Here is a 27,201-nt window from a genome sequence, read left to right as displayed (position 1 = left end):
CAGCCAAGGAATAGAGACGGCCTCTGGATGCTAGAAAAAGCAAGACAACTGATTCTCCCCTAGAGCCTCTGGAGAGGAATACAATCCTACTGAGACCTTCATTTTGGCCCAGCAAGACCCATGTCAGATTGTCAGAACTAGAAGTTAATAAATGATAGATGATAGGTATATAAATAGATAGATAGATCAACAGATAGATTTTTAAGCCAGTAAGTTTGTAGTAATTTGTTATAGTGACGATTTTTAAAAAAGTTAGGGAGTTCCCATTGTGGCTCAGTGGGTTAAGAACCCGACTAGTATCCACGGGGTTGCACGTTCTATCTTTCCCCGGCCTCACTCAGTGGGTTAAAGCCACATCTGTGACCTACACACAGCCACGGCAACACTGGATTTGAGCCGCATCTGTGATCTCTGCTGCAGCTTGTGGCAACGCCATCTCCTTAACCCACTTCAGGGAGGCCAGGGATCAAGCTCACATCTTCATAGACACTAGGTCGGGTTCTTAACCCATTGAGCCACAATGGGAACTCCACAAGCATTTCTTTTATTTGCTCTTTAGTTTGTAATTTGGGCAAAGCCAGCTCTTTTAGGGCTCAAGGATCCACTGCCAAAATGGCCTCACTCACAGAAGCTGGTGCTGGCTGTTGGCTGGAGGTTTGGTGGGCGTTGATATCTGGAGGACGTGGTCCCCCTTCTTGTGGCTGCTCCATGCAGCTAGGTTGGGCTTCTCATGGGATGGCAGTCTTGGAGTAGTTGGACTCTGTACCTAGCAACCGATCTTTTCCCCACAAGCCCAACGTGGAAGTTTCTAGACCTTCTTAAGATTTGGCTCCAAACCTGCACAAGGTTCCCTGTGCCACATTCTATCAAGTAAAGCAGATCTGAAAAGAGAAGGCTACACACTCAAGGTTGTGAATTCGATTGTTGGGGTTTCTTGGGGCTGTCAGAGTAGCAGTCTATCACAGCGGATAATGGAGCGGTGTGAGTGATGGCCCAAGAAAGACCATGGAAAAAATGGCAGAGACAGTCCCAAAAAGGAAATACGGCAGAAAGCAAACCTCAGGTATCCATAGCAATCACTTCCTTCCGTGCTAGAAAGTGAAGCTGAATTTCCCTTTATGTCTATTGACAATAGAGTTTGTACGTTTGTACATTTTCTAGAGATGGAGAGGTAATTAAAAATTCAGATTGAAAATTAAGGAATTTGGGGAGTTCCCGATGTGACACAACTGAATCCACAGCATCTCGGGAGCCCTGGGACGCAGGTTCAGTCCCCAGGCCAGCACAGTGAGTTAAGGATCGGCGCTGCTGCAGCTTCAGCTTAGGTTATGGCTGTGGGTCAGATTTGATCCCTGGCCTGGAAACTCCATATGCCATGAAGCAGCCAAAAAAAAAAAAAATGGTGATAATAATTTAAAAATTAAAAAATAAATTTAAGCAGTTTTGGCCTTTTTTCCCATTCGACTTTCATTAAACCATGAATGAAAATAATGACAATACATAGCAAACACTACTACAAAGAAATTAAATTGTGCGGGAGTCATGAATAAATTATAATTGACTAATCCAGTGATTTTTTTGCAGTAACCTTTTCAATGTGACAAGTCCTTGGATGTTATAGGGATCTGTTTTCACCCTACGTCTATATTTCCATGATTTGTATTTATTTTCCACACCACAGATCCCAAAATGTCAAATGACTAGAGCTGACTTATGGTAATTAGTTTTAAGTTAGAATATTTGAAATGCACTTAATTAATTTTAGCAGCTTGGTGAAGTACAGTAAGGTTTTCCACATTAACAAAGTTGTCTTTATAATATAACAGCTATGCCTATGTTTAAGGATATGATGGACTCCAATTACTCTTATTTAAATTTTATATTTGGCAAATAAACATGCACTATTGGGGATTAGGCAGTATTTATGAAATGTATGTATAAGGATTATTTAGGATGAACTTGCCAAAGATCCTGGAATATTTAGCACACACTTGTTGATTGATTTTACTGCAGTAAATATGAAGCAATAACAACTATATAAATTATTCAGACACTAGTCATCCACATAGGGATTCCTTAGAGATCATTTCAGAAAACACTTTGGCAGGGCATTCTTTTTCATAGCTTTTTTTTTTTTTTTTTCCAAATCCGTGTGCAAAAGAGATATAGTTCCATATGAAATGGATTAACACTGATTCTTTTAAAATGAAATTAAACATGTTAAAACATTCGAGCGAAGATTGTGCGATCTTTCCTACTAAAGCTCTCTTTGGTAATTTATTTGTCTTAAATATTATTTTTGTCTTTCAGGGAGCCTTATAGAGGGATCGTAAGAGATTTATTAAAAACCTTGAATCACTTGAGAGTGCTTTAGTACTTTGCCTCCAAATCTGCACATAGGCAAAATTCCTGATATTATGAGTTGGGATTTTCAGTGTAAGAGGATTTAAAATCTCTGCTAAACCTAGGGCTTGTTAGCTGTTTCTAAGCGTTATATATCAGAAAGACCCAGCTACTTACCAATCGCTCAAACTGAAATGGGGCAGGACAGGACACAAGGAATAAAAAAGACCAATTTAGACCAAGTGGAAGGCATCAAGTTCTCTTAAAATGGGCCTTTTACTCTAGAAGGACATTTTATTCAACTCCAGAAGCAGACAGAAAAACAACATTTAGAAAAGTATGGATCTCTTTGTGTATGCAGGTACGGATCCCTTCTGAAAGATTTCCATTCGTGAAGGCAGCTGGAGACCACGTCAGAAAGTGTTTGGGGGTTTGCAGATTTGAAGTTAGAGACCTCGATTATCCACTTAGCAGTCTTGTGACTTTCAAACGTTCCTAATAACGTTTTCTTTCATCATAACCTTTTTTGCGTCTCAGTCCCCGACTCTCTTGGTGTTGTTCTGAAGATCCAGAGAGCGAATGCCACACTTCACACACCCCAAAGTACTGCATTATACAAATTTATATTAGTGTGACTACTACTCCTACTAAATTAAAATATGATTGGGGAACTGGTCTGCAAACCACCCATTAAAAAATCCAGGTTGTTGGGCTGCTTTTATTTTTCAAAAATAGGTTCACATAGAGAATGTATGTGAGGTCCAACGTAGTCAAAAATCTTTGTCCCTGTTACGATTAAAGGACTAACCTTTACATCATTGACTTCTGATGGACACCAAATCCGGAAAGATGGCTGTGCACCTGTTTCCTGAATGCTTGGGGATTGTCTTTTATACACTGTAACTCCAAAGGGACATGGCAGTTGATAAAGAAACCTCTGCCTCCTGGTAGAATTTGTATCCAGTTGGAGGTCTGGCATTGGTGTGGGGTGTTTGGAGAGAGAAAGAAAACTCTCCTCCTGATATCCAGTGTAACTGGTATAGATCCCTCCTCGTATAATCTGTATGCCGTTGGAGGTCTGGCCTTGGTGTGGGGTGCATGGGCCATTCGGGTATGTTTGTTAATGGTTTGTTCCTCTGTGTTTCTCTCCCAGCTATCGGCAGGACCCTCATCCCCCGTTACTTTAGCACTGTGTTTGAAGGAGGGGTGACTGACCTGTACTACATCCTCAAACACTCCAAAGAGTCCTACCACAACTCCTCCATCACGGTGGACTGCGACCAGTGTGCGATGGTCACTCAGCATGGGAAGCCCATGTTTACCAAGGTACAGGGCGGGCTCAGGAGCAAGGCTTGGTCTTCTCGGGGTGTATCGAAGGAGCGTAACTATAGTTTTCTTCTGGAACCTTCAGCTGACTTCTCATAGCTCAGACCCTTGCAGCATTGTGAGATGATCTTTCTCATTTGTAATGAGACAAGACTCTTAGGGAACCCTGTGCCAAGGTGTGTGCTTATGATACAGAACACACAAAGTCAAATGTGATAGCCTCTCTAGACTAAGAGATGAGAGGTTTGGCTGCCTCTCAAACTTAGGCTGCTAAATGAGAATTTTGGTGTGTGTGTTTTTTTTAATTGAGATATAATTCACATATAACGATGTATTTGTCTTAACGGTACAACATAATGATTTTATATATGTATATATTGTGAAATGATTACTACAATAAGTTTAGTTAACATCCATCACTACGTATAAATTACAGGTTTTTTTCTTGGGATGAATACTTTTAAGATCTACTCGTTTAGTATCTTTCAAATATACAAATACTTGAATAATACTGGATATTATTCCCTATAGTCGATGATGCTGTATATTACATAGAATTTTGGTTTTTACTCAAGGGTCTACAACTAAAAGAACATTCTCCAATTATTATGAGGTCAATACTTGTGTTTTGTTACTAAAATGAAATAATTTTTAAAGCCGAATGCAAATACCAACAAGCAAGAGAATGAAAATCTACTAACCACAACTCAACTGTCTCAAAGGAACACGAGAATGAAAATATTTAAAAGACATTAGGGAATTCAGAGTTTTAAAAGTTGTTTCCCTAGATTTTAAGAATCTCTGTGATTTTGATCAATGTATTAAGCAAGCAGTTCGGCCAAGGAGCACAGTAGAAACAGAAGTTGATTGTGAGAGAGAAGCATGGCGGGGGAGAATGGGCAGAAGAGCAGGGAACAGTTTTTGAGGCAGAATTCAAAGCACTAGGAAGCATGTGAAATGAAAAGGTAATAGAGAATCAGTCTCATCTAAATATTCCATGCCTATGATCCTTCCCATCACAAAAAAAAAAAAATTGACATATAGTGTTTCCTCTGGGCAAAGACCTTTCTGGAACACAATAAATGATTCCTTATATCCTCTCTCAAGGAGAAAAATTAGTAAGAACAAATATTTACTCAAGGAATCTGGCAACTGGAGTTTATTCTTATGAATGCTAGTTCATTGCGTTTTGACTAAGACTCAACATGAAGCTAATTTACAATACCAGTGGTAGCAGCTATCTCTTTTAGCTGAAAACACAAATGACAATCCTCTCTTTATAGTTAAGAGAAGTTGAATTATCAGGGTGAATGGCAGAAGCCCAGTTTATGAAACCGAGGATGTGTTTGTAATCTACGCACAATTTTGCTGAAGAAAATGGATAGAAAATATTGATCATGTAAAGTATTCTTTCATCGTGGGGCAGTTTAACCTTTCTGGTGCCAACGACGGAGTTAAAAACCAAAGGCAGAAGAAATGCTTGTAAAACACAAAGCAAATCATCAGAGGCCATTGGTTTTATGGGATCTTGATTTTGTCCGTAGACATTTTAACTGTGGAACAGGAGATGGGTTTTTTCCTTTCTTCCTTTTTAACAGTTGAGCAGAGAGGAAGTTGTCAATCAGGGACAGGAAGATTTCCACTGCCTACAAAAGTCCGTGCTGGGAAAAGAGTTTTGCTACATGGAAAGGAATGATCATCCAGATGGTGGTTTACTCTGTCCGTGGCTCACTTATTTCCAGAGACACAAAACAGTAACATCCCCCTGTGGATAGATACATGAGCCATTTCTAGTGTTACGAAGCCTGAGCTTGCAGAGCAAGTCTTTTCCCGTCACTCCATGATGGTTTGTGCAGACTTAGTGTTACTTGTAGGTTGTTCAGGAAAAGCACAGCAATGCCTTATGGTTTCAGGAAAAAAAAGACACCCACAATCATTAAATAAAACTTGGCCATAATGAAGGAGCTACTTCCAAAGCCTGTAGCCACTGAAAATAAAAACGGACTGGTTTTAAATCACAAAGAATCCCATTCTTCCGATGCATTGATAAAGTGCTTTTTTTTTTTTTTTCATTCAAATTAAGAAAGTAAGGTGTTTTTAGGAGTTCCCTTGTGGCTCAGCGGGTTAAGGGCCCATCGTCATCTCTGCGAGGATATGGGTTCGATCTCTGGCTTCCCTCAGTGGGTTAAGAGTCTGGCATTGCTGCAAGCTGCAGAGGAGGTAGCAGGTGTGGCTCGGATCTAGTGTTGCCATGGCTGTGGCATAGGCGGCAGCTGCAGCTCTGATTTGACACCTAGCCTGGGAACCTCCGTGTGTGGCAGGTACGGCCGTAAAAGGAAACTACCGTTTCCCTCTGTTGCATTCTCCCCCATCCTGGAGCGTCCCTCTCTCAGGTGGCATCCACCACCAAAACCTGGACGTTCATTCTCCTCATCTCAGCTCTATGGGCCTCAGCTTCAATTATTTAGATCACCCATCTGACTCTTCCATGGCACTACGTTTGCCAACTCTCGTAATGAATATTTCCATACTGTGATGAAAAATATCACTTTCTGGGAAGTGTAGCTTAGCTATGTGGACTTAGTCCAAATGCTAATTATGCACATTTATTTTTAGAAAACTCCAAAAGATTCATTTTTTCCCCTCTTTTTGCTCCTCGGTGATTATTACACTCCCCAAAGACTCTTTTGCATTTTTCTTTTGTTCTTATATTAATTAAAAATAACTCATCTTTGCGTAATAAAATAAGATGGCTATTTAGTGGAAAACAGTGGGCTAATGGCCTGTCAGTATCACAAAGAAAAATAGTTTGGAAGCTGATGCTTTGTTTTTAAAGGGGAGCCTGCTAGTAGTACATGGCATTCGCACGTTACGTGTAGGCACTCTCGCGTTGTTCTAATTTAGACCATCAGTAAACTGTAATTCTCCAAAAAGCATCTGACCCAGCGTTTCTGAGTCGCTTTTATGAAAATCTGGTCAACTGGTGAATCAAACATCAGCCGCAGTCCTAATCAACAGTAATATTTAATATTCTTCAGGATCGTAGTACCCATTCTGTAATTTCCTGGTTCTAGGAACATTATAGATTATGGATAAATATATAATTAGAGTTTTAAAATACACATTACGAAGCTTGTCTGTAGTCAATTTCAAATCAACGTGGAAACAAGGCTTAATAATCAGAAGAGCAATCACCAGGGTTTTCAGAATCAAAGACCTTTGGGTTGTATTTGAGAGGGTGTGAATTCTGACAGTTTCTACAAGATCCCCTCCCTGGGAGACACGTTGAGTTATTTGGGGGCTTCCCGAACTGGAACCATAATTACAGGCGTAACTAGACACCCTTATCACTTCTATAAACACAGGCTAATTTTTTTTTTCTGATCTCAATTATGTATTATGCGATTTTTTTTACCACCATAGAAAAGTACCAGGGAAGTAACCAACCAGTTTTTCAATATGAATCCTCATTCATGACTTTGACAATCAATCATTCTTGCCTTAGTCTGTACACCATGTTATGCTCTAGGATTTATACATTTATGCTCTTATCCTGACTCTAACCAAATTATTATAATATCAATGATCTTATTGCTCTAATAAAGGTGTAGATATGTATTTACATATTCATTTTCATATGTGGCATCTCTAGGTAAAATACAACGAGCTTTACGCAACTGTTAATCTAAAAACACTAGTCCATATATGCTGTTCCAGGCGTAAAGACCAAGAAAATTAAATGAACCCCTCCTGCCTAAAAAGTACATTTCGTTTCGTAAAAGCTACACAAGAATCATTTTATTATACAGCTACGCGGTCAATATTGCTTTACAATTAGTCAAAGAAAGAAAAGGGTTAAAAAGCGACGGGTTAGTTTGAGAAATGGTTTTTTTTTAGTCCTCTTATTCCTGGCCTAGTCTCAAGCTAGCACGTGATCCGCTGAATGCCTGCCAGCCTCTTTCTTGTTGATCCTCCGGAGACCATCTGTGCTGGGGGCATTGATTAGAGTGTGTCTGCTGGGATTACATCTTTTCTGTTGCCATGCCAACTAATCAGCTGATTTTGGTTACCACAGAAACAAAATGTCAGAGCTCACGGTACGGTAACATGAATTCTGCACAACAGAAAATGTTTTCTTAATTGGGGACCCTTTTGATTTTGGATTCCAAGTGAAAGGCATTTTTTTTTTTTAAAAAAAAAAGGCCAACTTGAGATAAATGCTACATTAATTGTATTGATTAAGAGGAATGCACAGAATTTTTCTAAAAAGAGAAAACATTAATTCCCCTTTATATGCTATGCCTGTTTTGTTTTTTTGGTTTTTTTGGTTTTTTTTTTTTACCATTTCCAAACAAGGAATATGTGTATTTTTTCTTAAGTGCCCCTATTCCACTTGCTGATTGTTGCATATAAAATAAATCACAAAGCCTTCTGTTTCCTTTAACCTCCATGATGGGGGCAGTGGGTGGAGAGGCTGCACTCGGCTGGGGAGGAGGCCATGGGTATAATTACTTGGGGAAGATCAGAGGTGACCAGATTCTCCTCCTTCATTCAAGGAAGTCAGTCATTTAGTTTTCCTTAAAGAAAACACCCAACCCAGTGAACTCGATTCAATTTTCGGGCTTCCTCTCTTGTATGCGGTGCTCTGCCCTGGATAAAGCTGATTCCTTGGTTTTGGCTGAGAAAGGGGGAGTCCAGGGCTGTTGCAACGTTCCTCCGCAGAGGCCTGCAGCAGTTTGACCTCAAGAGTCATCCTCAGCTGGTTCGCTATGTCACAGTATACAAAGAACTCAACGTAACTTGACCTCAGAGATGCTCCAGCTAAGTAATTCATCAGAAGGCATCTAGGCCTTCCCTTTATGAAATTCTCTTCCAGTTGAAGTAAACCAGAACCTCTATCTGCCTTGGGTTTGTGGTTCATAAACACAAAACAAATAAGATTAGATAATAATAATTAAAAAAAGCATGACATTTAACTGGGCTAATATTTGTTTAAACAACCAATGATCCACTCTCTTAAAAAGAAAAGGATCATAGCATCCAAATATCCCTGTCCTGTGTTGTCAAGACATTTCTGTCACCGGCTGGCTGTGGTTACCTCTCTTTCGTGAAAGCCTTCACTGCAGGTGGCTTCTGTCCTGTTAATGCCCCAGGGGGGGATTGTGTGGCTTAATCTCCATGCAACTCTTTTGAAAACCTTGGTAAATTAATTCCAACGCTGATGCTGATGAGGCTCTAGAGGCACGGGGCAGGGATGCTGAAGTCTTCCCCTACTTCCCCATGCTCCACTCTCTTGACGAAGATGCCGGAAACCAGGCTCTGAAGACCACTCCGCCAAAGAGTTTTGGGGCGAAGAGCCCAAATGCTTGAAATCACCCACAGATTCTGCTAATTGGATCTGAGTTAGAGGTCTTCACCCAGATTCTCGATAATTTTCTGACAGTGCTTCTGAGACCTTTGATAAAATGAAAATGGCAGATGTTATTAGCATCTTTCTTAAGTAGTTGCCTACCAACACTTTACGAATTCTCCTGCCCTGGTGTTTGACTTGTTTAAAGAAAATATTACCTTAAATTAGAGAGAATAGATACCACCTAAGCTGGTGCCTAGGACATAGTTGGAACTCAATACATGGTGGCTTTTTGTCTTCAATTCCCAGAGAAGGGAGTGATTATTCATAGTTCATAGAGGGCTGGTAGAAATACATTCATGGACTATAGTTTGGGAAATGATCATATTCCCTATTCAGTTGGTTGTTATTTTTTGGCTGAATTTTTTTTTTATTAAAGTGTAGTTGATTTACAATGTTGTGCCAATTTCATCTGTATAGCAAACTGATGCAGTCATATAGTCATACACATATATATGCATTCTTTTTCTTACATTACCTTCCATCATGGTCTATCCCAAGAGATACGATGTATGATGCAGTGATTTCTAAAGTTTTATGTGGTTTTTTTTTTTAATCTAAAAAATCTTGCTCCAAAAAAGCTTGATCAAAACTCCACTATTTGGGAGTTCCCATTATGGCTCAGGGATAACAAACCCAACTAGTTGAGGATGCAGGATCAATCCCTGGCCTCACTCAGTGGGTTAAGGATCCAGCATTGCCATGAGCTGTGGTGTAGGTCACAGATGTGGCTTGGATCTGGCATTGCTATGGCTCTGGCATAGGCTGGCAGCTGCAGCTCCAATTTGACCCTTAGCCTGGGAATGTCCATACGCGTCCAGCGTGGCCCTTAAAAGACACACGCACACGCACAAAAAGTCCACTATTTAAAACAGGTAAAACCAAAGCTGTTCTGGTTGATCCAGAAAGGGAGTGGGAATCTCACTGTCCTCCCAGCAGCCCTGAGACGCAGCTCATAAACCACAGGTCTCAGATAGGACATTACGACAACCACTGGCCTAAAGTTCTGTCTGCTTTGGTTGTATGTCTGATATCGTTGGAGCTGTCATTTCCTGTCATCCTACTATGTGCCACGTGCCATACTAGGCCATCTACACATACAGTTTTATTTAATATACTTTCCCAACAGCCCTACCTAAGGATATTAGTATCCTCATTTTACAGAGGAGGAAATTGAGTCATGGGGAATTTATTGGACTTTCCTGAAGTTCCAAAAGAAATGGAAAGTAGAGTCAGGATTCGAATCTAGTACTTTCTGACACCAAAGTTCCCATCCACCATGTCATCCGGCGTCTCTAAGGCAAACACGGACTGAATAATGAGTTGTAATTATTTACACCGGACCCATAAGCAGCCACCCCTGCCTATCTGTTCATTGAGACAGGATGAGTGGTATGAGGCTACCCAGCATCTTCTTCCATTTCAAAGTCATTAACAGTGAAAAGAAAGGTACATAAAATAGGAACTACCTGCCAAAATTCACGCTACCCCATCACTGATCACTCTCTCAAGGAGTTTCTGAGGCTCATTAATAGTATATATTTCATTAATAGTATATATCTCCTTAGATCAGTTTGGTTCCCCACTCCCACCCCAAAGCCTGACCCTTTGTGCAAGCAGAATTTGTCATGGCTGCTAGGATGTGATTCAAGGGATATACTCTAATCAGGCCCCTAATTTCCACATGTCAGAAACTGATACCCACAGCCTTGAGTTACGCATTGCCCTCTGGCATTTCTCTTTGGAAATGAAAACTTCCTCTGGCTGGGTAACCTTGTAGCCACTCATATGTAAGCAGGAGTGCTTTTATTAGATACTTTCACCCCGAGTAGGATTACCAATCAAACAGAGCTCGGATGCCTGTGGTAGATGCCTATGGTGGAAGGATGATGAAAATGGAGGGAAAAGGAGGTGAAAGAGCACTGATTCTGTGGAGGACACACTGTGTACCAGTTTTTGACATCAGCATCACTAGAGGATGGGCTTTGTCTGCAGACTTACCCATAGAGAAAGGAGGGCTCATGGCACTTCAGTGGTAACTAGCCATGTTACCAAAAGCACATGGCTGGTGAGCAGACCTATGCTGCCTTTTTTTTTTTTTTTTTGTCTTTTTAGGGCAACACCCGAGGCACATGGAGGTTCCCAGGCTAGAGGTCAAATCAGAGCTGCAGCTGCTGGCCTACACCACAGCCACAGCTACGCAGGATCCTTAACCACTGAGCAAGGCCAGGGATCAAACCTGAGTCCTCCTGGATACCAGTCAGGTGCATTACCACTGAGCCACAACGGGAGCTCCTATGCTGTCTTTTGACCCCACTGCTTCCAGAGCTTATACGCGCCTCGCTGCATAAGATATGACACTGTTGATGGGTACATCAACAGTGTCATATCTTTGTCAAGGTCCCAGGTCACCAGAGGGGAGTCAGGGAGGCCACGGTGAGTGGCTGCCATGTAAGTCACAAAACGTGGCTATCACACAGAATGTAACCACTGAGCTGCTGTTTGTCCCTTCCAGGTATGCACAGAAGGCAGACTGATCTTGGAGTTCACCTTTGATGATCTCATGAGAATAAAAACATGGCACTTTACCATTAGACAATACAGAGAATTAGTCCCAAGAAGCATTCTAGCCATGCATGTAAGTAACTGCATTTCTCTTTGACTTTCTGCCCTTTGCTCCCCTCATTTCACTCAAAAAGCAGAAGCTCCCGGAGTCTTCACGCTTTAGGCCGTGCGTCATTTCCAGCTTTCCCTCAACCATTTTCCTCCCCAGCCCCTTCTCCCCCTCCTGTGTCTCTGAGTTTGGTGCATTGCGAGATCTTTTCTGTCTTTTCTTTTTTATTTTTTTGATACCTTATTATTTTAAACTCCACATGGAGGTTACCTCAATAAACAGTTTGTACTTTTCTTAAAATTCCATTCTGTCATTATCAAGTACGGCTCTGCCCAGGCTAATAAACATGCTGTGTACACATGGAGAAGGGAAGAAAACCAGGAGGAAGAAAAACGCTTCGCCCTTTTGATTAGAACCACCTGACAAGCCCAGGGCTGCCTGTGCCTCAGATCCGTGGCGTCCACACCCTTCCTAACCTCGGTGTTGGAAGGGAGCGGACGATCTGGGGTTCTCTTGGCTGCCTTTGGCTGTAAATCACTTCAGATTTATTGAGCGCCAACGAGGGGCAAGGGTAGCGTCGATGCCAATCTAGAGAGATGTTTTCACCGAAGACTTGATAGGAGCGGGTCAGGTCAGCGAAAATGCTCTGGAGAAAAATCAGTGTTCGGGAGCCTGATTTTTAAGACCCTGTAGGATGAAAAGCCACAGTAGTGAGCGTTTGTTGGGTATTTGCTACCCTAGGCCTTGTGCTGAGTATTTTGTATGCATTATAGTTACTCCCTCTACGAGTTCCCTGGTGGCTCAGCAGGTTAAGGGTCTGGCATGGTTGCTGCCCTGGCACCCAATCCATCCCTGACCTGGGAACTTCTGCCTGGCATGGGAGTGGCCAAAAAAATTTTTTTAAATATTTGATCTCTATAGTAACTGCAAGAGGTGCGTTATTATCCTATGTTCAGAGTGAGGCAAAGGGGACTCAGAGGGGTTTAATAAGTTGCCCCATGTTTTCCAGCCCCAAAGGGACAATTCAAGATCTCACATCAGCTTGTTCTGACTCCACCACCCAGGCTGAGAAGCAGTGTTCCTGCTGCCCAGGGTCACCCTGTCTCCCCCCTGGCCTCTGTCCTCCGCACCCTCCTTCTCACTGGTTAACTCAGCCTCTGCCCTCTCCATCGGCCCCGTGCTCTCTGCTGTGGCTTTCCCACTCAGCCCATCCACCTGTCCACCGAGCCGAGCCCCAGGTCCTTTGCAACTTTCACGGCCCCATTCACATCCTCCGCTCTCCCTGAAGCAGTCCGGAGTAGCCCCTCTGACTAGCCTCCAAACAGCCCGAGAGGCAGCAGAGGGAGTGGTCAGGAGCCTGGGCCTGAGATGTCATGGGTTTGAGTCCCTGTTCCTGTGTGGCCTTGAGTAAGAGACATGCCATCTCTGTGCTTCTGGTCCCTCATCAGTAAAACGGGTAGAGTGATAGAGCCTGCCTCAGAGGCTGGGTTGGAGGATTAGGACTGAGTGCACATAAGCACTTAGGCCAGTGCCTGGCACATAGTAGGACCTCTGCACGTCTTGGCGATTGGCTTGAAGGAGGCAAACACGTCTTTCCAGGCAGTTATTACTGTCCTGTCTTTCACCTGCAGCGTGAGCGCCCGAGGTTGGCCACCACTGCTTGATGCCTCTCTGTAGAAGCAGCTCTTCCTAGAGCCTGGAAGAGGGTCAACACATACCAGCTTCATTTTCCATGGAGGACCCTCGTTCCCGAAATTGACGTGAAAAGTGATCAGCTTTGACTGTTTTCTCCTACGTTGTTAAAAATGTATAGACACAAAGCCAAGTGGTGGTGTGGCTGTGAGGAAAATTGAGTAGAGAAAAAGAATAAATGAAGGTGTTGGTATAACCGAGAGAGTCTCAAGAACACAGACCTGGAGACAAAGGGGTGTTTACTTAAGACTTCCTCTGTTTAGCAACAGTTTGTTTATACCAAGAAAGAAAGAAGGGAAGACAAACAGAAACAAAGAGCGTCAGTCAAGAGACTCACCTTAGAAAAGAATCCAGAAAGAATTGTCTTTTTTTTTTTTCCTCTGGTTCAACAGAACATTGGGGTGGCCGTGGACCCACCATATGCTTTTTTTAAATGGAGTTAATATTTTGGAAAATGTGATGCGTACCCTTACAGTCGTGTAAGATGAGGATTTTTTTTTCTCTCTTTAAGGCAGCATCTGTCCCCAATGGAAGTTCCCAGACTAGGGGTCGAATCAGAGCTGCAGCTGCCAGCCTACGCCAAAGCCACAGCAACACAGAATCCGAGCTTTGTCTGTGACCTACACTGCAGCTCACAGCAACGCCAGATCCTTAACCCACTGAGTGAGGCCAGAGATCGAACCCACGTCCTCATGGATACTCTTCGGGTTTGTTACCTCTGAGCCACAACGGGAACTATCAGGATGAAAATTATTGAGAATATCTGTTTCCAGCCTCCACCTAATGGGGAGGAAATTTAGAATTCTTAAATAAATGTATATGTGATGGAAGTTGCAAAGTTTCCAAATAGAGACCACCCCCCCTCACCCCCCCACCACACGGCAAGCTGTTAAAAGCAGCACTGTTATAATAAGCACCAAAGGCCAGCCCTAAAGAATGGCTCTGCCAAATCCATCGGCCCCACCTTCTGTAGGGGGGCACTAAGGACCCAGTGGGCTATCCTGGTCAGATTAAATGACCCTCCTCCTGAAGACACAGGGCCTCTCCACCCAAGAAGGAAAGATGTTTCTCCCAAGCCCTGAAAGCACGCCTGACTCAGTTCGGTTCTCCATGGCAGTGAGCCTTGCACCATTGATCCAAAAATGTCCTTAAGCATTATATGCAAGTGTCTTCCAAAGGCAAATTAAATTCTCTCCATCAGCCCGCCCCCTGCCCCTCTGAGCGAAATCAACAATGTGCGGAGTGCATTGCTCAGCAGCCGCGGCACTGTCAAGGACTTCCTTGGTGTTGTCTTGCAGGGATGAAATATACGATTTTTTTTGTTCCCTGTTTTAGGCACAAGATCCTCAGGTCCTGGATCAGCTGTCCAAAAACATCACAAGGATGGGGCTAACAAACTTCACCCTCAACTACCTCAGGGTAAGACCAATGGGTTGATTATATTTCCTGGTGAATTTGAAAAACATTTTAGAACTGTCAATGTATCTTGAACCAAGGAATGAGAATGAAGGCAAATAGCACGATATGTTTCTCTCATACCATGGCGAACGTGGCCGTGGGTGTGTGTGTGTGTGTGTGTGTGTGTGTGTGAAGGTTGAGATTCTTCTCTGTATTCGTATGACCCTTGGAAGAAATTCAGAAGCTGGCAATGCCTTGGCACTGTGTCCTTTCTGATTGCCTCAGGTTGCTAATGCGCTGTTGTTGAGTCCACGGCCTCTGCGTCTCCCTCCAGGGACCAGTCACCCCTGAGGAGGCCCCGTGTGTCCTCCAGAGAGAGTCCCCTGCGGAAATGCACCCCAGTGCTGTCACACAGACATTTATTTCTAAGGCGTCTTAGGGGCTCTCTGTGTAACATGTAACAGATTTCCTGGTTTGGCTATAAAGTCCATTTTTATTTTAGAAAACGAACTTTTCGGCAAAACTCTCTCCCCACTTTAAATCCTTAGCGCCTCCGTATTTGGTCTAACGGGGTAACACATATCACACCCGTTTGGAGTGTGGAACTGCAGGCATCACGTTACGAGTGGAGAACACGGTTTCCTCCATAAAGCACGCGTTGTCCTCCAGAATCAACAAGAAGGCAGCGGCTGCGTGCCACCTTCCTTGGCCTCTGAGTTGCTGGCTTCCTTCTTTGTCCTGATGTAGCAGGTCACCTCCCAAGGCCCCCACCCCATCATAATGTTTATGCTGTCATTTTTTTATCTTTAACTCAGGCTGGTGAATTTTGGTGTGTATTCGCAACCCCGTAAGCTCACTCACGTTTGTATATGTTGAGATGCTGAAATGCTTTAGCCGGACTTTCTTCCCTGTGCATGAGGAATGGTTTGGACAAAAGTTGCCTAAGTCATGCCCTCATTGCAATGGGCCAGGTGCTGAGCTAGACGCTGGAGAGTCAAAGCCAAAAGTCACGGTACCCGTTATCCAGAAACTCCTTCCTACGAGGGTTGGACCCCTAAAGAGGGAATGTTATGTACAAAATGGTGATTCCCATGATGGTGACTACCATGAAAGAAGTTTCCAGATGGTGGACATCAATCAGAGAAGGCTTCATGGAGGAGGCAATGCCTGAGTAGGATGTGAAAGAATAAATAGAGATAAACCAGAAAAAGGGGGGGGGTCAGGGCATTTCCCTCAGAGGGAGAAGGAAGAGGATGGAATTCTAAGCAGTTTGGTGATGCTGGACATGAAAGGAGAAGCCAGGAGAAGTGAGAGAGAGAATAAGTTGGGAGCCAGGTCTTAGAGTCACTAGCTGGCCAGGCTCCTGGGCCAGGAGCCTCTGAAAGGATTAAACATGGGAATGACAGGGTCCCCCTTCTGGGTGGAGAGAGAAGAGCCTTTTTCCATTGAGTTTAGATTGCCCAGAGCCAAATCCAGGTGAGGCAAGAGCCCACAGCCAACGTCACTCCCCACCACGTCACCCCAATACTCCCGCCATCTTGGCAGCCATAAGCCAGGTCATTCTCCGCTAACGGCCACCTAGTTCCTGCTCAGTGGGCCACCGGATCTGCCCAGGAGGGTGGGTCGAGAAGGGAGGGCTTCCAGCCAGGGGAGCTAAGGCCCTGTTCTCCCAAACCTCCAGGTTCTGCATTCAGAGCTGGCTCCCTGCGGGTGAGGGGAGGGATGGACTGGGGGTTTGGGATGGGCCTATGCACACTGAGGTATATGGAGTGATTGGCCAACAGGAACCTTCTGTAGAGCACAGGGAACTCTACCCAGTGTTCTGTGACCATCTCTGTGGGAAAAGATCTGAAAGAGAATGGATGTGGGTACATGTGTAACCGAGTCACTTTGTTGCACAGTGGAAATTATCACTATGTTGAAAACCAACTATACTTCAATAAAACCTCAAAACATGAAAAAAGGAGGGGGGTGGAGTTCCTGTTGTGGCTCAGCAGTAATGAACCTGACTAGTATCTATGAGGACGTGAGTTCGATCCCTGGCCTCGCTCAGTGGGTTAAGGATCCAACGTTGCTGTGAGCTATGGTGTAGGTCACAGATGCAGTTCAGATCCAGTGTTGCTGTGTCTGTGGTGCAGGCTGGCAGCTGCAGCTCCGATTCACCCCCTAGCATGGGAATCTCCATATACCATGGGTGCGGCCCTGAAAGAAAAAGGAAAAAAAAAAAAAAAGAACTAGCTCCCTTGTGGGGCTGCTGGCACAGTGGGGGGTGGGGAGCAAGGGCGAGTGAGAGTCTGCAGTGCTATTCTAGCCACAGGTTTTCAGACAGCTGCCTCACAATACTGCGTCTTGTCAGGGGTAGGAGAGGTTGAGTTTAAACCATCTGAAGATGCCTCTCCTTAGGCAGAAAAAGTTGCACGCATCAGACGTGTCCTCAGTTGGCCCCACACAGGAACCTGGAACTTTGCAGTCTATCCTAGACTCAGTCGCTAACTCTCTGCTGAGATCTTGCACAGATGCTTTACGCCATCTTTTAGCTGCTTTTAGCGTCAGAGTCATAAATGCTGAATTTCTTCCTCCCCTACCTCTACCCCGCCCCCAGCTCCTCTTATTGTCATCAGTAAAATGATGACCTTCTCTTTGGGGTCCACAGGCCCTCTCTGGTCCTCACATCTGCCGTTCTCTCGGACTCCAGCCCACGGGGGCTGAGGACATCGTACCTGCAGAAGGGGGACCCCACCAACCCCTCTGCGGATGCTGACACAGGAAGCCATTCGTGGCTCGGGGCAATAGAGAGTAGATGCTTAAATAGGGAGGAGACACTTAAATAGAGGATGCCGCTTAGAGGAGTGCCGGCTGCATGCTGTGCCCCCCGCACACCTGAAGCAGGAGCCTTCACAACGGCCCATGTGCACTTGCACCTTCCATAAGAGAGCTGGGCACAGAGGGTGTAAGGACGCCCCCAAATGGCAGAACCAGGACTTGAACTCCAGAATCTATGTGCTTCGTGGCAAAACTGCCGCCTTTCTAGTAAGAAAGTAGAATGATGATTTTTAAAAATTTTTCCATGGAATTATAGTTGATTTACAATGTTGTGTTAGTTTCAGCTATGCAGTAACGTGATTCAGTTATATATGTGTGTATGTGTGTGTGTGTATATACTATATACTATATATTCTTTTTCAGGTTCTTTTCCATTGTAGATAATTACAAGATACCGAATATGTAGTTCCCTGTTCTATACAGTAGGCCCTTGTTGTTTATCTATTTTACACATAATCGTACGGCTCTGTCAATCCCAAACTCCTCATCCAGCCCTCCTCCTGCCTCCCCGTTGGTAACCATAAGATTTTTTCTCCGTCCGTGAGCCTGTTTCTTCTCTTTTTTTCGTTTTTTCAAGTTCTATTGAAGGATGGTTGATTTACAATGTTGGGATCGTTCCTGCTGTACAACAAAGTGATTCAGTTACACACAGACACACATCCTTTTTTTTTTTTTTTTTCAGATTCTTTTCCCATATAGATCATCACAGAACATTGGCTAGAGTTCCCTGTGATACATAGCAGGTCCCCTCTGGCCACTCAATCCATGTAGCACAGTGGGTATATGGCATATGTATCATTTTTTTAGGTTCCACAAATAAGTGACAAATGATATTTGTCTTCGTCTGGCTTCTTTCACTTAGTATGACAATCTCTAGGTCCACCCGGGTTGCTGAAAATGGCAATATTTCATAGAACGATGATACTGATAGGAATAGGATCGAGCTTTTTCTGCCTTGATCGAGCTTTTTCTGCCTTGATGGGGGAATCGGCGTCTTTCACTGGGTCCTTAATCTACTTTGCCCCAAGAAATGCCAGTTCCCTGTAAGGTTTAATGTGAGGATTAAGCCTCAGTCCATGGAAGCGGGTTTCCTCCGTCCACCTCTCTGCCCTCCCTCGGCCTGACACCGCCTGACCTCCCCGGCTCCTCATCCAGGTTCAGAGGCTGCTTGCCTTTCTCGCCTGCACTCGTGCCATCATCCATTCATCTGTTGGTTGGTTCAGGACAGACCCGCTCTGTCTTCCCGGCACCATGCCAGGTGCTGGACCTTCATCGTGAAGACATGGCCTCCTACCTAATGTGGTGCCCATGGGTGGGTGGGTGAGGCCAGTGCAGCCAAGCGGGTTACAGCTCCAGCGAGGTGAGCTGACATGGTTGTGCCAGGCCCGTGAGAGCCCAGGGAAGGATCTCTGGGTCTCCAGAAGGCAGTCAAAGTAGAAGCCAGCCTCCCGTCCATAGCTCCTCGGAGCAGCTGTGGGCCCCTTGGCAGGTCGTGGCTGGGCAGAATCTCAAACTGGGGCCCCAAACCAGCATGCAGTGTCTTCCATGATGAGACCTGGCCTGTCCATGGTCACTGGGAATGAGAAACCGAGGTTATTTTTCTTTTCTCTTTAGGGCTGCACCAGTGGCCTGTGGAAGTTTCTAGGCTAGGTAGGGGTCGAATCGGAGTTGCAGCTGCTGGCCTGTGCCACAACCACAGCAACACAGGATCTGAGCTGTGTCTGTGACCTGCACCACAGCTCACAGCCATACCGGAGTCTTGACCCACTGAGCAGGGCCAGGGATGGAACCCTCATCCTCATGGAGACGAGCCACATTCGTGACCCACTGAGCCACAACGGGAGCTCCACAGAAGTTATTTCTTTGGTCTAGAACCAGAATCTAAGATTTCCCTAGTACGGTTATCGCCTAGTATTTAAAAGACAGCTGAGCAGTCTTCAAATGCATTCATAAAACTATTTGATGACCAGGGGTCTTCACCATCCTCTCAGGAACCAGGCCTTTGCCTCAAGCCTCAGAAAGTCGTTATGAAGCGCTATTTACACAGGGCTCCCGAGGACCTTCCGTAACCACGCCCAGTATCAGAAGAAGAGATTAGACGGTTATGTAGGCAGCTATTAATCCTGGCCTTCTAAATGGTAGAAGAATTTTAACAATCAGTGCATCCTGCTTTGGAAAAGAGGGATAGAGATCTTAAATACTCCAGACATTCAGAGTTCCCTGGTGGCTCAGTGGCTTAAGGACCTGTCATGGTCCCTGCTGGGGCTGGGGTCATGACTGTGGGGTGGGTTCAGTCCCTGACCCCAGGAATGTCCACATGCTGCAGATGCAGCCAAAAAAAAAAAAAAATACTCCAGACCTCTGAAGTTTCAATAAGCTTTGTCTTTCAAGAAACAAAATTAAGCAATACAGAAAGGAAGCAATCATAATCGCCTAGCTTTGCCAAAACAAATTCGTTTACTCCCTTGACATTCTGAATCATCCTTGGGGAGGTCTGAGGTCAGTGAAGATGTGATGCCCACCGAGGCAGCTCCCCTACCTGCAGGCGGGCGCGGGGGAGCCCTGCAGCCCAGCTCCCCAGCTTGTGGACAGTTAATGATGCTGCCCGGCACACACGCCTGCTGGCACTCTGGTGAGGACTCCGGGCGACCTGACGCTTTTGAAGTGACACCAGAACAGCTGTTGTCGTTTGATTTGAGTTGTCAGACGGCCTGCGTTCCCTCTGTTGCTTCCGAGCACAAGCTAGGAGGTGCGAGATGCTCAGGGGGCGCCATGGCTGACTTGCTGGTCCCCGAGGAGCAGAGGCAGGAGGGGACCAGCAGGGATGCACCCTGACCAGGTGTGGCATTGCTCCCTCTGGAGGTCTCCTCAGTGACCTCTGGGAGGCCAAGGCTCGCTGACTAAGTGCCCCTGTGCTAGTTATCCAGGCTGGGGCTGGGGCTGGGAGCAGGCAGATGTGTGAGTGACTGTTTGCCATCCCAGAATCTGGGTGGTGTGTTTCACAAAGCGTGCCATGGACAGGGACTCATTTCCTAATGTGGAGGTGACAGCGCCCCTCCATCAGTGCATTCTGGGGAGGGAATGAGAGACCTACAATGGAGAGGAGGTGGGATTTCAGGAACGTGTCCCTCGGCATGTTGAATGGGAATGGCGGGGGGCAGGGGTGGAGTCCAAGCCCACGTGATCTGCCTGTGCAGTCAGTTCCCACCAGGTCCCTTTGCCTGTTATTCATCGTTCATCCCACAATCATCTCTGAGACCCCTCTTGGGTGCCAGGTCTCCACCACCCTGCAGGAGATCACTGCCTAGTAGGTGAGAAAGAAAATTATAATAATGGCACAGGGAAGTGACTTCCCAAACGCACAGAGCTGATGAGTGGCAGACTAAGGATTTGAACCCACAGTCTGTCTCCAGGCGCCAGGTTGTGGGATGCTGAGTGAGGGAGGTGCAGAGTCTTCAAGGAGGAGCTGCCTTTGAATTGATTCTGAAAGATGAGCAGGTGGCCCGAGATGGACTAGACAGAGGGTCCACAGGGAGCGGTGTCAGAGAAGGATGGAGAAGGCTGGGGAGTGGGGGAACACTAGGCAGTTCTACCTAGCTGGAAGGTAAGTCATACGTTTATTTAAGATGCTTGAGTCCAGAAGGTACAAAATGTAACTGAATGGTACAGTTCTAGAGAAAGTCTTGTCCTGGAAAGAGCACGGCATCTCACCCCGGGTCCTGGGCTTGAGGGTCAGGCAGGCAAGAGGATGTCTCAGAGGACAGCTACTTGCTGGCTGTGTGACCCTGGGCAAGTTACTTGACCTCTCTGAGCCTATCTCCTTATCTGGGAAACAGGGCATAACATCTCCCTCACTGGATTCTACTGAGATAAATGCAAGTGGAGCTCCCTTCTCTTTGCCAGGTGCACTCACTCTCATGAGGGTCTCTGGTCCTTTCTCCTGAGTAGAATTGAGTCATCCACTGGAGTCCCGAGTATTCAGAGCTTAGGAGAAGAGCCGTTGTGGGTCAGCACACCCAGGAGTCTGGTCCTTCTTTAATTCTCGCCTGTCCTTTCATCAAAGCGAAAGCCCTTTCTAACTCAGGGTCTGAAATGGCCATCGTTTCAAATCACTTCTGTGCAGTTCGTGTATATAAATGTTTGCTGGGTGCAGGAACGGTTTTCTTTAAATAGCTTCAAAGAATAAGCCTTTCAGATTGAAAATGAAATGATTGATGTCTGTTTCATTTCCTCACCCATCAAGAAAATGAGGGTTGGTAATGCAGAACCCATGTCCCAAGCCTTTAAAGGAAAGCTCCCCCCAAACTTCCAGGATGGCCGTAAGTGGAATGTGCCAATTTCACTCATCACCCATCAACAATAGAGGGGGCCACTCTTTCTCCCTAGACACTGTCAAAACAGCATTGCTTTCAACCTGGAAGATTTGAGGTAGTTTGGCTTGGTTTTTGTGGCTCAAACGGTAATGAACCTGACTGGTATTCTTGAGGACTTGGGTTCAATCCCTGGCCCTGCTCAGTGGGTTAAGGATCCGGCGTTGCCATGAGCTGCAGCATAGGTCTCAGATGCAGCTCAGATCTAACATTGCTGTGGCTGTGATGTAGTCCGGCAGCCACAGCTCTGATTGGACCCCTAGCCTGGGAACTTCCATATCTCCAGGGTATGGCCCTAGAAAGACCATAAAAAAAAAAAAAAATTTAAGTCCCTCATCTAACCAAGAGAGAGTTTGGGTGGCTTTGACAATGTGCCAGGCACAAAAGGACTGGGGCGGGGCGTTTACAAGAATGGATGAGGCAGGTTCCCTTTCGTGGGGAGTTGCAGACCCGTTATAAGTAGACCTGTTTCCGGTTCACATTGTCCAGCCTCCACGGGGGACCTCAGGTCATCCAGAATGTTCCTTCTCTCCCCGCAGTCTCAGGATATGCATCCTTTCTGGTCTCAGAAGATGACTTAGACTCTGCGACAGTTTCCAGTTCCCTGGTCCATGGCTCTGCTCCCGACTTTGCACTTAAGGGCCTCCACGGTCGGGCCTCCGATACTGATCAGCCACATCCCTTCCCATCTGAAATGCCATCCTATAGTGGCACGAACCACCTGCCGTTCTCCACACTGGTCAGGCTCTCCTGTCTCCATGGCACAGTACAGACAAACCACTGGGAACACTGTTTCGACCCTCCCCTTCCCATCCAAGTTTCCCAGCGAGCTTCTCCTCATCCTTGCATCTGTCACCTCCTTCTCGTCATCCATCGCCTCCCCTGAGAAACTCTGTCTGACTCTCAGCGGGGGCAGCTGCCCACCCCCCCATGCCCCAGCACTCTGCACACGTGGTCTCCTGCCTCTTGGTAGATCCTGCATGAGAATTGTCACTCCACTCATCTGTCTCCTGTGCTAGACTCAGAGCCACCTGAGGACAGATTGATTATCTTGCATTATTTCTAGGGCCTTGCAAGGTTCAATCTCAATAAGCGCCCAGTCAATGTCTCTTGAATGGAAGGTTGTGGGTTTGGAAGGTTGGTAAAGGGAAGACGAGATTTTGAGTCACACATGTGAAGTACTAGAACTCAGACAAATTCACTTGCCCTATGGCATCTAGGAGGGAAAAAGTGTGATTCATTTTCAAAGTCCCTACCTAGAACTTTCACCCTGAAATCCAAAGAGAAGGATCTAATGCATTGAAGAAATGAAAGAAATATTGCATAGCGCCTCCAGAGGGCTCCAGTGTGCAAAATTCCCACTTTAAATAGTCAGAAATCCCCTTGTCAAATTTTTTTTCAATTTTTTAAAATTATTTTTCAATTTTTTTGTTGTTGTTTGTTTGTTTGTTTTTAGGGCCGCACTGTGGCACATGGAAGTTCCCAGGCTAGGGATGGAATCTGAGCCATAGCTGCCAGTCTACACCACAGCCACAGCAACACTGGATCTGAACTGCATATGTGACCTACACCACAGGCCACGGCAACACCAGATCTTTAACCGCCGAGGATTGAACCCGCATCCTCACGGATATGAGTCGGGTCTGTTACCACTGCGCTGCAACAGGAACTCTTTTTTTTCAATTTTTTATTCTAATACTGCTTCCTCTGCTTGCTCTGAATCAGTATTTAGTTTTTACTCTACGTGCCATTGCACGCTTCTCGTTATTTTGGAAATGTATTCTTTCAAATCTCGAGGACACATTTTTTACTGGGTGATTATTTCTGTCTATTTTCTTTAGCCAGCTTTTCCTGACACTTGGACACTCCAACTTTATTTTAGCGTTGAAAATTTTTAAGAGTCATATTTAACACAACTTTAAAGCATCGCATTATCTTACCTCCCAACCAAAAGGTATTTTCTTTGTGTTTCCTCTTGCTCTTTATCCATCTATAAGCATAATTTCTGCATAAATGTAATCAGCATACATACGATTTCTTAATGTTATTTGGTAAACATTTTTAATGTTTCTACATAGTCATCACATTAATCATTTATCATAGCTCCAGATATCCCAGGGTGGGATTCGTTTAATCATTTCTCTCTAAATGTCGAGCACTGAAGTCATGTTCAAGTTGCTGCTGTCATCAGCACCACTCCTCCGAATGCCTTTGCCGTGTCCTGCTCCCAGCAGTGTTTTCCCTGCAAGCAGAGGCTGAGCTGTGGAGGCCGGGTGGTAAGAAAAAGAAATGTGCTTTGAACTCAGAGAAACGTGGGTTCAGATCCTAAGCCTCTTCCTGCCTATAATGGCCTTGAACAAGTTGTTTCAATTCTCGGAATCCCACCCTCCGCACCTGAAAATCAAGAAGAATAATGCCTGGCAGGTTGGCACAAATTACGATTTAGAAGATTAGATGAGCTACAAATTATAAGAGCCTGGCACACAGAAGGAGCATAATAAATACTTGTCCCCTCCTGGGCTGTCGAGATCCAAGAGCCAGGATCGGGGCTCAGCTTTCACTTTGCCGCTTACCGCTTATGTGATATTGATTGAATGCCTTAATTTCTCGGACCCCAGCTTTCTCCCGTGTGTGAATGATTATGCACATTGGGAATCACAAGACCTGCATCACAGGCGGGGGTTAAAACAAAAATGCATGCGAAGAGCACATGGAACTCAAAATCACTACGCCAGGAAGCCAAGAAAGTCTCATTCCATTTATCATGTCCTGTACATTGGTCATGGCCTTGAATTCTACACTGAGATTCTAAAGCCGCGTTGAGAGATCAGAAAAAAAGAAAAGCGATTAGTGAATGCCATCTGCCAAGGAGAGGCATGTGCCATACCTTGGGAACTCCTTTTCCAACACAGATGTTGTTACAAAGGTGTAATCATTGTCATTGTGTGTTCTCGGTGCTGCTTATACCCTTTTGTTGTTGTTAGTGTTGAACAAGTCTACCCCTTCGAAAAAGCAGCCTCCTCAACTGGGCGTGAAAGTATTGAGGTTTCTCAGTCCTGGTTTTGGGTCAAGGGAAGGGAGATTTTTGTGGTTGTTATTGTTATGCTCAAAAGAGCACACACAGTGGAATATGACTCAGCCATTAAAAGGAACGAAGTGCCGGCATTTTTAGCAACATGGATGGACCTAGAAATTATCACGCTAAGTGAAGTCAGTCAGACATTGAGACACCAACTTCAAATGCTGCCACTTACATGTGGCATCTGAAAAAAGGACACAATGAACTTCTTGGCAGAACGGATACTGACTCACAGACTTTGAAAAACTTACGGTTTCCAAAGGAGAGAGATTGGGGGGTTGGGGGATGCGCTGGGGGTGTGGGAAATACTATAAAACTGGATTGTGATTATCATTGTACAACGATAAATGTTAATAACTTCACTGAGTAATAATAATAATAATAAAAAAGAACATTGGTCCCTGCGTGTAGCTTCTACCAAGAGCCAAAGAGCATCGACCAGTGCCTGGAAGAACTGGGCAATTAGCTTTGGAAAATGACCCTCAGCTTAATGACGTGAAGTGGCCTCTAGGAGAGCGACTGTGGCTGGTGTCAGCATTTGGAATCCTGCTGAGGATTTTGTTTGTTTGTTTTTTTATTGTTGTGAGGATTGACTGCCAGCCAGGATATTTTCCTTGGTTTTATGACACGAGAAAGGATTGCAACCCAACTGCCTTTTCCATCTAAATGCCAAGCCAGGCCTGAGGAGCAAACAGGATCCTTGCTCAGAGATGGCGATGAACTCAAGTTATTGGCGGTCGGGACAGTCCAGCACCTGGGCAGACCATTCACGCAGACAGACCAGCATCCCACCTTCGCCAAGCACTGAAGGGGGGGGGGCGGGGAGACACCCTCCCAGCAAATCTCCTGGGCTTCCCACAGGGCCTGCAAGGATGGGCTCTCAAAGACACACAGCCTAAAGCATTCACGTTGTGGCCCGTGGATCATTGCAGTTTGCAAACTTTTGTTACCAGTTTGTGATAAGTCCCGAAAACGAGATGGAAAACCTTGAAAACTGCTATGGCAGTTGGACGCTGCAAGCACATTCAAGTTCATCCAAAGGACTCAACCCACTGACCAGGCTCTAGAGCAGTCTGATTGTTCACCTTGCCTAGGAAGAGGCCACCGGTCAAGGTTTGGGGAGCCCATGTCACCAACAGTTGGACAAGCACTGGCTTAGAGCATCGCAGCAGGGATCTGATGCTGAGAGGGTCCAGAATCACTATGACAGTCATAACATCTTTAGTCAGCCAGAAATGCCTCTGCTTTCTCAATTAAAGGAGAAGATAGGAATTATTATCCTGTGGCCTCCAGGAACAAAGCTGGTCCAGGCAGGTGCTTCCCAGGGTTCAAGATCGGCCGTTCCCAAGCCCACTCCTCTGTTGGTGAGGCTTGGTTCCTTGGCCTGGGCCCCGCAGGAGAGCAGGTGCTTGAAGAGTAAGGGATTTGACCTCTGGAAAAAAAAGCTGTCGCACCTCATTCCAACTTTCCCACCACTCCTCCTTCTCATCTTCTTCCTGGAGAAAGACTCCATCTGAGAGGAGGTGGAGAAAGCCCTTCTGTGCCGTGGGAACCCAGCTCGTATAGAATGATTAAAACCTGAAACACCCAAAGGGCACATTGAATTGCGTTTGGAGATGGAAAAGTAGTACCCGGAACTGACTTCATGATAAGGGGATTAAAACAGTTAACCCTTATAGACATAGACTGACCACTGACATGGAGACATGCCCGTGTCTGGAAAACAGAGGTTTCCAAAGTTAAGCCAAAGGGAGCAGCCATCCGGACTTTGACAGAAAGCATCACATATGTGCGAGGTGAGAGACACACAAACAAAAACAGTGCTTTACCAGAGCAGTCCTAACTGAAAACCATTTCAGAGCCACGCAGGCTTCTAAAATTCTCGGCCTTCAAAGGACAAATAGGGCTGGGATTAAAGAAAGTAATTTCCCAGTCTCGGGCACTAGAGAAAGAGAAAGAAATTGTTGTTTAACAAGACACTGAAAATCAGGGGAGACGGCGAGGTGGGAAATTGGCAGGCTGGGAGGGAAATGGCTGAGCGATGGCAAAGTTAAGTGCAAGACGGAGCCCCCGAGTCAATCGTCCTGAGAAAGAGAGAGCCTTCCTAATCGTCTAAATGGGTAAAAAGTGTGTCAGGAAAATGTGG

General features: G+C 45.3%; 1 protein-coding gene across 10 annotated transcripts in view; it reads left to right on the top strand.

Annotated features, from left to right (window-relative positions):
* Positions 1-27,201, top strand: part of LDB2 (LIM domain binding 2) — a 395,302-nt gene that overhangs the window by 309,539 nt on the left and 58,562 nt on the right. For all 10 annotated transcript variants that reach the window (XM_047798535.1, XM_047798533.1, XM_047798534.1 and 7 more), the window contains exons 3-5: positions 3,497-3,669; positions 11,595-11,717; positions 14,721-14,804. In XM_047798535.1, coding sequence (XP_047654491.1) covers positions 3,497-3,669; positions 11,595-11,717; positions 14,721-14,804 — 380 coding nt within the window. The remainder of the gene's footprint in view (positions 1-3,496; positions 3,670-11,594; positions 11,718-14,720; positions 14,805-27,201) is intronic.

The sequence above is a fragment of the Phacochoerus africanus genome, chromosome 10 (assembly GCF_016906955.1).
Source record: "Phacochoerus africanus isolate WHEZ1 chromosome 10, ROS_Pafr_v1, whole genome shotgun sequence".
Classification (NCBI taxonomy): Eukaryota; Metazoa; Chordata; class Mammalia; order Artiodactyla; family Suidae; genus Phacochoerus; species Phacochoerus africanus.
Note: the sequence above shows the minus strand (reverse complement) of the source record. Positions and strands in the feature narration are given on the sequence as shown.